This window comes from Pelophylax lessonae (assembly GCF_965119305.1).
Source record: "Pelophylax lessonae genome assembly, chromosome: 5".
In the NCBI taxonomy this organism is placed as follows: Eukaryota; Metazoa; Chordata; class Amphibia; order Anura; family Ranidae; genus Pelophylax; species Pelophylax lessonae.
Genome location: NC_138772.1, coordinates 470,360,949 through 470,374,369, shown reverse-complemented (window position 1 = coordinate 470,374,369; position 13,421 = coordinate 470,360,949). Strand labels below are relative to the sequence as shown.

General features: G+C 41.3%; 1 protein-coding gene across 1 annotated transcript in view; it reads right to left on the bottom strand.

Moving 5' to 3' along the window:
• NECAB1 (N-terminal EF-hand calcium binding protein 1) overlaps positions 1-13,421 on the bottom strand; it is a 356,712-nt gene that overhangs the window by 337,686 nt on the left and 5,605 nt on the right. The window contains exon 2 of the mRNA XM_082258437.1: positions 1,198-1,222. Within this exon, the coding sequence (XP_082114563.1) occupies positions 1,198-1,222 (25 nt within the window). The remainder of the gene's footprint in view (positions 1-1,197; positions 1,223-13,421) is intronic.

Below are 13,421 nucleotides of genomic sequence, written 5' to 3'. Positions count from 1 at the left end.
GTCAACAGCTACACTTTTAATAAACATATACTCACCTGTCCCAGCGATGCGGCCGGGGGGAGCCTCGGATCGCTCTGTCTTCTCCCCATGGCGCCGGCATCTCTAGAGTGGGAACCCGGCTATCACAGCCTTGTGCGCACTGCACATGCGCGAGTCGGCAATGCGCATCCTGAATGGACGGGCAATCTTCTGGGACCTGTGATGTGTCCCAGAAGATTGCAGGGAGGGAGAGGGAGAGGAGAACTTCCACCCCGAGCTGCCTAGGCGGCCCAAGCGGAAATGGGGTACCTATCAAAACTAAGTACCAGCTCCCCCCAAAAAAAAATGACATGCCAAATGTAGCATGTGAAGGGGTCAGGAGCACTTTAAGCAGAAGTTCCACTTTTGAGTGGAACTCCGCTTTAAGCCACCTCATATTTGCAGTTTCTTTCTACTTCAATCTCACTTGTTTTAGAGCAACCTGATGCTGGACAATAATATTAAACACTACATATTCATTTAATTATTTTTGTTACTAGTACAAGTGTTTCTGTGATATATTTTTTTACTATTCTGTGACTTATTTGCTTTCTGTGATCTGTCTGCAGAAGAACGTATTAAAACATAAACAATGGTACAGCATACATATAGAAAATATAATAGAAAAAAAAAAAAAAAATGTCCAGCTTATTGCAGCCAAACTATTGCAAAATTTGATGTTTTGCAAACCTTTGCTCCAATGCTCCAGCAACAAACTATATGCATTTTCAAAACACAAAAGTGGCAATTTTAGATGAGTTCCTGACTTAATCATTTATTTGTTGGCCAGTGCATTGCTATTGTGGCCTGACTAATAGCAAGCACCAATGAGGCTGACCTACACATATTAAGTTGCCCACAGCAACCAATTAGAACAGTTTTTCTTCTTGAGAAACACAAAAAATAAAAAATAAATAAACACCTAATTACAGTGGGAAAAACCTTTGGGTCTCTTCTCATACAAGGGAGCACAGTGTATCCAAAAAAAAAAAAAAACCCCAAAGATTATCTGATTCTGTGAAACGAGTTCAGTTTAGCCATTGTTTAAATGATCAGCGATATATCTTTCTCTGCAATTACTGTTACCCTTCCAAGCCGCAGGCTAGCTACAAAAACCATAAATATATCATGACTTTTCCACAGATATTCCTTTCATATTTAATGCTGTCATGTTCTTACCATTTTTGTCTGCTCGTCTCAGGATCTGAAAATAAAAGAAAAAAAAGAAATTACTTTCTCTGGTACTGACAGATTTATTCATACCAATTACATTTCATTTGACATCTTTTTTAACAATCTTGAGCACCCACGAGGTAGTTCTGACTCATAGCCAGTACAATATTTTATGGTATCACTCTCTCCCTCTCTCTCTTTATATATATATATAATCACACACATACTTTGTATATATATATATATATATATATATATATATATATATATATATATATACAGTATATATATATATATTATATATATATATATATATATATATATATATATATATATATATATGTATGTATATATATATATATATATATATACACAGGAGGGTTATGGAACCTCCTTTTAACTACCATAGACTTGTCCCTATGCTACGAATGGCCCCTTGTAAGCCTTGTGATTTGTTCACAGAAATAAAATACGGACAGAGAGAAAAGAGAAATGAAACATTAGCACAGTACTGTACACATTAATTAAACACTCAAAAAAAAAAAAAAAAAAGGAAAGACATAAATGAAAAGCTAAAAACTAAATACAAAAAGAGTACTTTTTTTTTTTTTACCTAAACAGCTTAACCACTTAAGCCCCGGAAGATTTTACCCCCTTCCTGACCAGGGCCTATTTTGCGATTCAGCACTGCGTGAATTTGACGGACAATTGCGCGGTCGTGCGATGCTGTATCTAAACGAATTTTACGTCCTTTTTTTCCCATAAACAGAGCTTTCTTTTGGTGGTATTTGATCACCTGTGCAATTTTTTGATCATGCGCTATAAACAAAAAAAAGAGCGTCAATTTTGCAAAAATAACAATATTTTTCACATTTTTTTTATATGAAATTCCCCAAAAAAAATGTAAAAATCTAAATTTTTTTACATTTTAGGCCAATTTGTTTTACGCTACATATGTTTGGTAAAAAAAAAAATCGCAAAAAGCGTATTTTGATTGGTTTGCGCAAAAGTTATTGTGTTTACTAACTAAGGGAAATATTTTTGCAATTTTTGTTGTTTTTATTTTTAACGCATAATGGCGGCGATATGCCATTTTTTTTGCAGTACTGCAACATTGCGGCGGACAGATCGGACCCTTGACTGACATTTTTGACACTTTTGGGGTTACCAGTGACATTACTACAGTAATCAGTGCTATACATATGCACTGTTACTGTAAAATGACACTGGCAGTGAAGGGGTTAACTTTTTTGGAGAGGGAGGGGTTAAGTGTGTCCCTAGGGGCGTGCTTCTAACTGTGATTGGCTGTGGCTCGAGGTGTAGGAACAGTGATCAACGGTCCTACATAGTAGAACCGTATGATCACTATTCTTACACAGGGGAGAATGACAGGCGGCTTGTTTACATTAGCCGCCTGCCTTTCTCCTGCTCTAACGGACGATCGCGAGTGACCGGCGGACATCGGGTCCGCTGAGCACACGCGCGCGGGGGTCTGTGACCGCGCGGGAGCGCGCCTCCGGCGGCGCGCGTTAGCTGTCTAGGGCCTCACAGGCTAGCGACGTAGCCCTACGTCGCTTTGCCTGTGAGGGGCTGACTGCCGACGTAAATAGTCGTGCGGCGGTCGGCAAGCGGTTAAAGGAGTTGTAAAGGCAGAACGTTTTTTTTTTATCCTAATGCATTCTATGCATTAAGATAAAAAGCATTCTGTGTGCAGAAGCCCCCCTCCCCCCTCAGCCCCCCTAATACTTACCTACCTGAGCCCCATCTCTATCCAGCGATGTCCATGAGTCCCTCTACCGTCCAGGACTCTCCCTCCTGATTGGCTGAGACACAGCAGCAGTGCCATTGGCTCTTGCTGCTGTCAATCAAAGTCAGTTAGCCAATCAGCAGGCACTGCTGAGTCCTTAACAACCAGTAACTTTACGAGCCCCATTCACTTACATGCCCAGGAAACCTCAGCAATGTAAGTAAAGGTACCGAGGATAGTTGGTGTAGTTGCACCCCCACATTTCATAATAGACCCTTCAAGTCTGCTATAACCCCAGGAAAAAAAAATGACATGAATTCCCCCAAACTCCATACCGGACTCTTGGATTTGCAAGGGGGACCTCATGCAAAAAAATAAGAAAAATGTCTCCCCTCAAAAAAACAAACCAGAATAGATCAGAACAGGTAGCCTGGCAGGCCAGGAAAGCCGCCCCCCCCCCCCCCAAACCATACCAGACTCCATGTCCTCAACATTAGGGGCCCACACGTTAACCACAAAGGGTCTGGTATCGAATTTTAGGTGACCCCACGCTGTTTTCTTTTGCCTCAGAGTTCTTTTGAAATTTATACCAGACCTGAGGAGCCCGTATGAATGGGGGGAGCCCAGTGTGGTTTTTTTTGTAGGAGGACCCATAAACTTTTTTATCAGGCCCTCATCTAAGATAAGAATCCAGTATACATTAATTCCCGGTTGCTCTGTTTACAAACAGAGATAGGCTTAGGCATGTTTGCCTCATACCAGCCAGGAAGCTGGTACTGCACACTGCCAATCATAGGCAGGGAGGCATTTCTCGGCCTGCACATACAGTGGGTACGGAAAGTATTCAGACCCCCTTAAATTTTTCACTCTTTGTTATATTGCAGCCATTTGCTAAAATCATTTAGGTTCATTCTTCTTCCTCATGAATGTACACATAGCACCCCATACTGACAGAAAAACACAGAATTGTTGACATTGTTGCAGATTTATTAAAAAAGAAAAACTGAAATATCACATGGTCCTAAGTATTCAGACCCTTTGCTGTGACACTCATATATTTAACTCAGGTGCTTTCCATTTCTTCTGATCATCCTTGAGATGGTTCTACACCTTCATTTGAGTCGAGCTGTGTTTGATTATACTGATTGGACTTGATTAGGAAAGCCACACACCTGTCTATAAGACCTTCCAGATCACAATGCATGTCAGAGCAAATGAGAATCATGAGGTCAAAAGGAACTGCCTGAAGAGCTCAGAGACAGAATTGTGGCAAGGCACAGATCTGGCCAAGGTTACAAAAAGATTTCTGCTGCACTTAAGGTTCCTAAGAGCACAGTGGCCTCCATAATCCTCAAATGGAAGACGTTTGGGACGACCAGAACCCTTCCTAGAGCTGGCCATCCGGCCAAACTGAGCTATCGGGGGAGAAGAGCCTTGGTGAGAGAGGTAAAGAAGAACCCAAAGATCACTGTGGCTGAGCTCCAGAGATGCAGTCAGGAGATGGGAGAAAGTTGTAGAAAGTCAACCATCACTGCAGCCCTCCACCAGTCGGGGCTTTATGGCAGAGTGGCCCGACGGAAGCCTCTCCTCAGTGTAAGACACATGAAAGCCTGCATGGAGTTTGCTAAAAAAACACCTGAAGGACTCCAAGATGGTGAGAAATAAGATTCTCTGGTCTGATGGGACCAAAATAGAACTTTTTGGCCTTAATTCTAAGCGGTATGTGTGGAGAAAACCAGGCACTGCTCATCACCTGTTCAATACAGTCCCAACAGTGAAGCATGGTGGTGGCAGCATCATGCTGTGGGGGTGTTTTTCAGCTGCAGGGACAGGACGACTGGTTGCAATCGAGGTAAAGATGAATGCGGCCAAGTACAGGGATATCCTGGACAAAAAGCTTCTCCAGAGTGCTCTGGACCTCAGACTGGGCCGAAGGTTTACCTTCCAACAAGACAATGACCCTAAGCACACAGCTAAAATAACGAAGGAGTGGCTTCACAACAACTCCGTGACTGTTCTTGAATGGCTCAGCCAGAGCCCTGACTTAAACCCAATTGAGCATCTCTGGAGAGACCTAAAAATGGCTGTCCACCAACGTTTACCATCCAACCTGACAGAACTGGAGAGGATCTGCAAGGAGGAATGGCAGAGGATCCCCAAATCCAGGTGTGAAAGACTTGTTGCATCTTTCCCAAAAAGACTCCTGGCTGTATTAGATCAAAAGGGAGCTTCTACTAAATACTGAGCAAAGGGTCTGAATACTTAGGACCATGTGATATTTCAGTTTTTCTTTTTTAATAAATCTGCAACAATGTCAACAATTCTGTGTTTTTCTGTCAGTATGGGGTGCCATGTGTACATTCATGAGGAAGAAGAATGAACTTAAATGATTTTAGCAAATGGCTGCAATATAACAAAGAGTGAAAAATTTAAGGGGGTCTGAATACTTTCCGTACCCACTGTACACACGGTGCCTATGATTGGCGGTGTGCAGTGACGGCTTCCTGGTGGGTACGATACGAACACGCCTGAGCCCATCCCTATTTACAAACAGAAGTAAGCAGCCGGGAGCTGTCAGTTTGCTGGCAATTTAAACATACATTTTTGGTAAATGTCAATATTGCTTTGGTAGATTGTATGCATTGCACAGATGTGCCACTTCACAAGCATAGTCAGTGCATCCCCCAGGCATGTTATTTATTGCAATTTAGCATTTTCAGTCTTTTACTTCTAAGCATTACTAAAATTCGTTGCTCCCCACCAAATGGAATTTAAAAAAAAAACAAACATTTTTTATTTTGGAGTGTGGTCCTCAGGGCAGTGCTCAGCCCCCCCCCCCCCCCCCAGGTAATTAGTTTGACTATCCCTTGCCTATTAGCCAAGAAAATAATCATTTTTGACTAATATTCTCCATTCAGCTCATCCCTAATTAGAAGGCTGGCAGTGGGGAGCTGAGCAAGGATAAAATAAAGTGAAAAAAAAATGAGAAGCTCCAGTTGCAGACTTTGAAGAAGAATTTTCACACTGATTCCAGCTACAGAGGTCTTGTTTATTCAATTAAGTGATTGTAAAGTCTCATTTTTTTTTTTTTTTAACAAACATCGTATACTTACCTGCCCTGTAGGTTTGCCACCTCATCCCTTTAATCCAGGACTTGTATTAATTACACAGGTTCTGAGGCTGATACAATTGCACATAAGGCATCAAGTGAGTTTAATTGCCACCTTAATCAGCCACAGAACCTGTGTAATTAATGTGTGTCCTGGTTTAAAGGGATGAGACGGCAACCCTATTGCCCTGTGCAGTTGGTTTTTACACAGAGAAGCCCGGATCCTCCACTCCTCGGGTCCCTCTTTGCTGCTGAGTGCAGGGTTGAAGTGTGCGCTACATACTGAGTGCAGGGTTAAGGCGTGTGCTACGTACTGAGTGCAGGGTTGAGGAGTGTGCTATGTACTGAGTGCGGGGTTGAGGAGTGTGCTATGTACTGAGTGCAGGGTTGAGGAGTGCGCTACTGAGTGCAGGGTTGAGGAGTGCGCTATGTACTGGGTGCAGGGTTGGGGGGTGCGCTATGTACTGAGTGCAGGGTTGAGGAGTGCGCTACGTACTAAGTGCAGGGTTGAGGAGTGCGCTATGTACTGGGTGCAGGGTTGGGGGGTGCGATATGTACTGAGTGCAGGGTTGAGGAGTGAGCTACGTACTGAGTACATGGTTGAGGAGTGCGCGATATGTACTGGGTGCAGGGTTGGGGGGGTGCACTTTGTACTGAGTGCAGGGTTGGGGGTTGCTATATACTGAGCGCAGGGTTAAGGGGTGCACTACAAACTAATTGCAGGGTTTAGGGATGCGCTACGTACTGAGTGCAGGGTTGAGGAGTGCGCTACATACTGAGTGCAGGTTTGAGAAAACACAGGCTATGTACTGTACAGTAACAGGAGACACTTTTAGCAGCTCCCTCTCCCTTTATTTTTCAACATTTCTACTATGGAAACAAACTTGTTCGCTCCTCTCTCACCTTCTGTATCCTTGTGGGAGCCTTCCTGCCTGCTTGTAGATCTGTTACACACTGACCTCTGCTCTGTAAAAAGGATCTTCTCCTGCTCCCCCTTCTTGCAGGATATTGTAAATTTGTTGAAAAGACAGCAAGCACATTTATGTGGCTGGCTGCGCAGTGTACACTGGGCCCCCCCCCCCCCTGCTCAGAGCCGACCTGACTTGCCCGCCCACGCTGAGCCAAACTGGCCTGCCCCCACCCAAGTAGAGCTGACCCGCCCTTATTCTGAGCTAAGTTGGCCAAGTTGGCCCGCCTCCCCGATCTGAGCAGACCCGCTCTCGCCTAAGCCAGCCCACCTGCTGCCCTGCTTGTGTCGAGCGGACTTGCCTCCCGCCTGAGTCAGCCCGCCAGCCTTCCCGCCCGTGTTGAGCGAACCCTGCCCAAGCCGATCCGCTTTTTCCAGTCCATTGACAATTATGGATGGGAGCAAAGCCGCGTATTCTTCACAAACATACTTTTCTTTGGAGGGGCTCAGACTCCCCTGACTCCCCCTTATCTACGTTTCTGTGCTAGAGTGATTTAAGCCTGGTTCATATCTATACAGTTTGCTTTTGATTCGTTTCTGCAGTACTTTTTGCTATGCCTTTTGCGTTTTTGCACACGTTTTTAACGTGTTTTTCACATGTGTTTTGATGCATTTTGCGTTATTTATGCTTTTTTTTTGCCCAAATTGTTGTCGGGCAGATTAAAAAGACACATCAAAAACGCACTACATGCTTTTCTACAACATCTCCATTAAAGTTTACTGAACAAAAATTGCTTTTTTTGAATTTTAAAAAAGTCCCTCACTCTTTCCAAAAAGAGAGAATTGCCCAGCGGGACTTTAGATGAGGTGGACCCAATAGTCATGACACTCAATGTTGAAATATATCTGTTTTATTGTGTAGAACCAATATACAAAGTAATACAACATGAATGTTTGACATACACAAAACAGAACATAGTCATAAAAATATTAAAATGTCTCATAACAGTATGACTCTTTCCAAAAACGCAGCAGCTGAAAAAAGCATAGATGTGAGCGTGTCCCATAGGAAACCATGTTAAATGGACTGTAGTGCTTTTCTGCAAACAGCACTAAAAAATGCATTGGTGTGAAGCAGGCCTGAAGCAGCAGCTATGCCAAATGAAATATGCTCTATTGCCTATTACTTTTTACCATTTTACTATGTAAATTAGATATAAATGCCCAGTAAAGTATCTGTGAACAAGCGTGGCATATTCTTAGTCTTGGAGATAGTGGAAACAGCTGTTCATGTATAAAACCGTATGGGAACTGGGTACTGACAATGGTCCAAACAGACATTTTGACACACCTTTTATTATTTGCCAAATCTGCCAAGCCTCTGTTACTAACCTTGTCAGCCTACAATGCTACTTCCCCTCTAATTGCACCAATGGAGCACTGCCACTGTGTTCTTGTTGTCTAAAAAGTCAGTACAAAGTAATACTGAAAGAAAAAAAAGGGTAGCACCCTGGCAGAGATCCAGTTTAGCTTTAAGAAAGAAGTGCTTACTGCTTGATGGTACAGTATATGTTAAATGTTATGCAAAATACCACTAGACTTGCAAACTCTAATATTTAATTTGTCTCCTCAATATATATGGTCATCTAAAATCATCTGTAAAGAAAAATAATCAAGTTCTAGTCAAACAATACAGGCATATTTTGTCAGAAAATAGGATTGTGAGCAAATTCCACATTTTGAGAAAATATTAAATATTAAATCTAAATATTAATATTAAATATTACATCTAAATACCTGTAAATGTATTTTTTCAATTTTATTGCTGTAGGGGCACTCGGCAGGAGGGAGGAGCTAGGAGCGCCGGCAGGGGACCCAAGAAGAGAAATATCTAGGCTGCTCTGTGCAAAACCGCTGCACAGAGCAGATGAGTATAACATGTTTCTTATTTTTTAAATTTAAAAAAAAAAGCCTTTAATATCGCTTTAAAGCAGTAATAAACCACCCAACAGTAAACATTCATTATATTGCAGTTTACCAATTTTTAGATATGATGGCTGTTAGTTTCTTTTTTAGGCTTTTTGTCTTCTATATTCATCTGGTGATTCAGCCAGTAAGTTTTTTTATTTTTCAACAGAAAAAACTCTCTTGCAGTTACAGAGTTGAAACAAACCATTTGACATTGACAGGGGTGCTTAAAATTATCAGCTTTTATTTATTCATGCAAAACATTTATCCCGAAAGGAAAAAAACAGTTTGCTGCAACTGATTATAAAGTACAGGTGCATCTCATAAAATTAGAATATCATCAAAAAAATAATTTATTTCAATAATTCAATTCAAAAAGTGAAACTCTTATATTTTATATAGATGTGTTTTTTTACGCAGAGTGTTATATTTCTTTCTTTTAATTTTGATGATTAAGGCTTACAGCTAGTGAAAACCTAAAATTCAGTATTTAAAAAAATTAGAATATTACATAAGATCAATTAAAAAAAATGATTTTTAATACAGAAATGTTGGCTTACTGAAAAGAATGTCCATGTACAGTATAGTATGCACTCAATATTTGGTCGGAGCTCCCTTTGCATTGGACCACTTTGAGGGCAGCGGTGCCCGTAAAGAATATGGCCGCAGGCCCGGACCGACACAGTAACTGAGCATATGCCGTTCCTGAAGATTGCCAGGCTCAGGAAAGACTGTACATGCTTCGCCATTTTCGGGCAGATGGTGCATGCGCAGTGATGTAATGGCACCGCAAAAAAAAATAAAGCAAGAAAACTGTGCATAGCCCTATCCTGTGACTATCCGGAAGAAGTGGCATTGTACCACGAAACATGTAGGCCACTCAAATGTGGTACCCCTACTATCATATCAGATCGTCGTATGTATATATTGTGTTTCCTGTTTTTATCTATAGGGTGGCTTTGCATATATCCCCCCTTTCATTCTTATTGTAATTTTGATAGTGTTTTCATGTATAAATAAAAACATTTTGATACTTTTCTATATTGTTGTAGATTTGTGGAGATAATTAATATTCCTGGGGTCCACCATTTACTCTATTCTCTTTTCCCTTTTCCTCTTGCATATTTTTTAACATTATTTTCTACCACACATAATTTTATTTCCCAATCCATTTCATTCCATAGTAACGGATCAAGATTTTACTTGGTCACCGCATTATTTATATACACGGTAACAGCATTGTCAGGACATTCTCATTCATCTCAACAGAACCCAGGAAACAAGATTTATATTTGAAGTATTTTATGGTGTGCATGTGTGCTTGCGTGTGTAGGGGTCCCTGCCTCTGAAAGTCTAATAAATAGCCATAAACGCATGCTGCCAATATCATTTTTATTAAGTGAAATTTTATTGTTACAATATCTAGGTCAAAAGAATAAATCTGTTCTTTCAATAGTTCATTTAGCAATTGTTCATTCTCATTAATTCCATTGCACTGAGCCTGAATTATTCTTAACAGTGAGGAATGTATATTAGTTAACAGCATTAGAACACAATTGGTTTGACAAGAAGACAGCACAGGTGGTTAAGGGTGGCGAGTTCTTAATGTGTACACAATGTGAATTGTGTCGGGTTCCTGATGAACCAGATGCAACTGGCTCTGTAGGTGGCCCTGTTGCTACCCTCCTTCACAACATCTTTTGAGTAAAAAAATCTAAGGAACTGGATGGAAAATTTGTTGGGGAACAGCAGTTGCATCCAATCAGTTTGAGTATTCTGGCAGACGCTGGTGCAGGCTGTCAGAATACAATAGCTACAGCAGGAGATTTGTCCCACATGTGTGACTCTATAGTCACATGGGCTGCTCAGATGTGACAGTGAGGAAATGCTCAGCATAGAAACTCACTGAAAACTGAGCATGTGCAGAGCTGCCACCACAGCTGCAAAATTCCTAGATGGATTGGGGACATGAACAGAAGGGGGAGATAGAGAGCAGCAGGATCAACCAGGATTTTTGCAGAATACAGAAAACAAATCTCACAATGACTGAGTGAGTATGAACAGCATGTAATACAACATCCTTTTTATGATGTGGGTTTAGAGACAGTTTAAGTTTTAACATTTTTTACATGATTTCTTTTTTTTTTTTTACTATTGATTAACAATCTAGTTTACAAATAGTCATTTAATTATGGACACTCCCATAACTCAGGATTTCTTGAGTAGGGGTTTTATAAAGGCACAGCACAGCAAATGCGTATCCTTTTGGATTATATGGGGCTGGGGCGGACTGACCATTTGGGGATTAGGGCACTGCCCTAGGGCCCAGGGTCAGTAGGGGGCCCCATGAGAGGCTACACACTACAGAAAGAAGCCAGGAACTTCCATGCAGGCTATGCTGTGGTAGATATTAAAATGCCCACTCTATGTGGCTGAGCTGCAAATTGTAGGTGGGGCTTTGTGTGGCTTGAGTGTGGACACAGGGGGCCCCATGATCTCTAATTGCCCGGGGGCCCCATGATTTGTCAGTCCACCCCTGCTATGGGGTTGGTTTACTAGGGGAAAAGGCTGCTCACTTTGCAAAGGAAGAGGAGATAAGGATATAAAAGAAAACATGTGCGAGGAGCAAAGGGTTCTACCTGTTGGCTGTATATACGAATAGAAATTTAAATTGGATAAATTGTGCACACATGATCTTACTGCCTGAAAATATTTTTTTTTTTTACTCATGGAAAAAGAAAGAAAAAGAAAAAAAAAAATCAACCAGGAAAATGAAAGTCAGTCAATAGAGGAGACTGGTCAGACATATAGTCTGCAGGGGTCAATCCAATCGCTGAATGCAAACCTTGGAGGAAAATCATGCTGTGTGGGGGTAGAGTCTGATTACCCACAGGGCTCAATGCTCAATGCTCAATGCTTCTGTGGTGTGCAGCGGGGCTAGGACGGATGACACTGTCATCCAAAGAGGATCTACCACCTTGTAAATCCATCGCTTGTTTTCTTCACATGAAATGTGAGTTTTATACTTTGTGTTGGCAACAATAAAGCATTTGTAGCAGGATTACGCTATTGGTATCCTTTTTTCCCCTATATGACCACCATCCGGTGAGAGAACCTAGGAGACTCAAATTGGTTGCCAACTTGGTTCCAGGGATAGCTGCCCGGATCTTATACCGGACTCTGCCTGTGTGACCCTCACGCCGTATGGTCTAGGGGTCCACACCGTCCGGTAAGTGGAATCACTCTTGGGGAGAGGAGTCACTTTAGCATCGCACCACTGCAGCATGTGTTTGCCTTTCCAGCACCTGAGCACTTTATTTGATTGATGTTAGAAATTTTCACTGGCTACTTGCTGAGCCAATTGGGACTATTGATATTTATTTCATTTTATTCTATGTATTGCACACTATTTTGGAATATCAATTAGCACTATTTATGTACTTATTTAACTTTATTATTTTATGTCACTGGGTTGTAACCACCATTGGAGATTTATATATATACATATTTTTTGAATATTTATTTTTATTTTTATTGCACTGACCACCCCATTAGGTTGGCTTTACCAATTTTTGCGCTGTTTACACTTGGCACATTATTTCTTTGAATCATTTTGATTTATGCACAGCACCACTTTTTGGTAAATATATTAACATAGCGCGGCAATAATTTTTTGCACTATAAATCTGTATACAGGTGGTCCCTGGGTTACAAACATCCGACTTACAAACAACTCCTACTTACAAACGAAGGGAAACAACAGGAAGTGAGAGCAAATCTATCCATAGGAAGGGAAATTCACTCCTGTAAGAGTTATTATGGGAAAAAGGTGTCTCCACTGAAGCTTTATCACCAATCCTGGTTTCCACAACAACCCAACATTTTCAAAATCCCGTTGTCATAGGGACAGAAAGTGAGGCTTCTGAGCAGGGGCACAGACAGCAAAACAAATGGTACAGGGGTGTTAACCCTTCCCTATGCTATCCAAAAAACGTAAAAAAAAAATATTTTGGCTGGACATACACTTAAAAAATCTACCTTTTTGACTTAAGAACAAACCTACAGACCCTATCTTGTTTGTAACCCAGGGACTGCCTGTACTTGTTCTAGGTCACCTAATAGTGATTTTTATAGTGAATTGTGAGCCTGCTGAAGAAAATTGGCAACTACAGCACCCATTTCACTCATACATTGATAAAGTGGATCTCTGGACCTAAGGAATGTAAAGAAAACCTGGACTTAAAGAAATGTGGAGGAAATGCTATCAATTCCTGAAGCAGAAGAAGTTAGCAACTGTAACCTCCATATTTCGTATTTTTGTATATTTTTACAATGCAGTCTACAGCCGTATAACTGACGAGTCTCACTCGAAGCTACTAACTGCATGTGCCCTGCTTTAGTTTGTCAGGGAAGTCGATCTATTGACCCTGGCATGTTCCAGTCTTTCACATGATATTCAGATGTACTGCCACCTGTTCTTAGGAAATTATCCAATCATA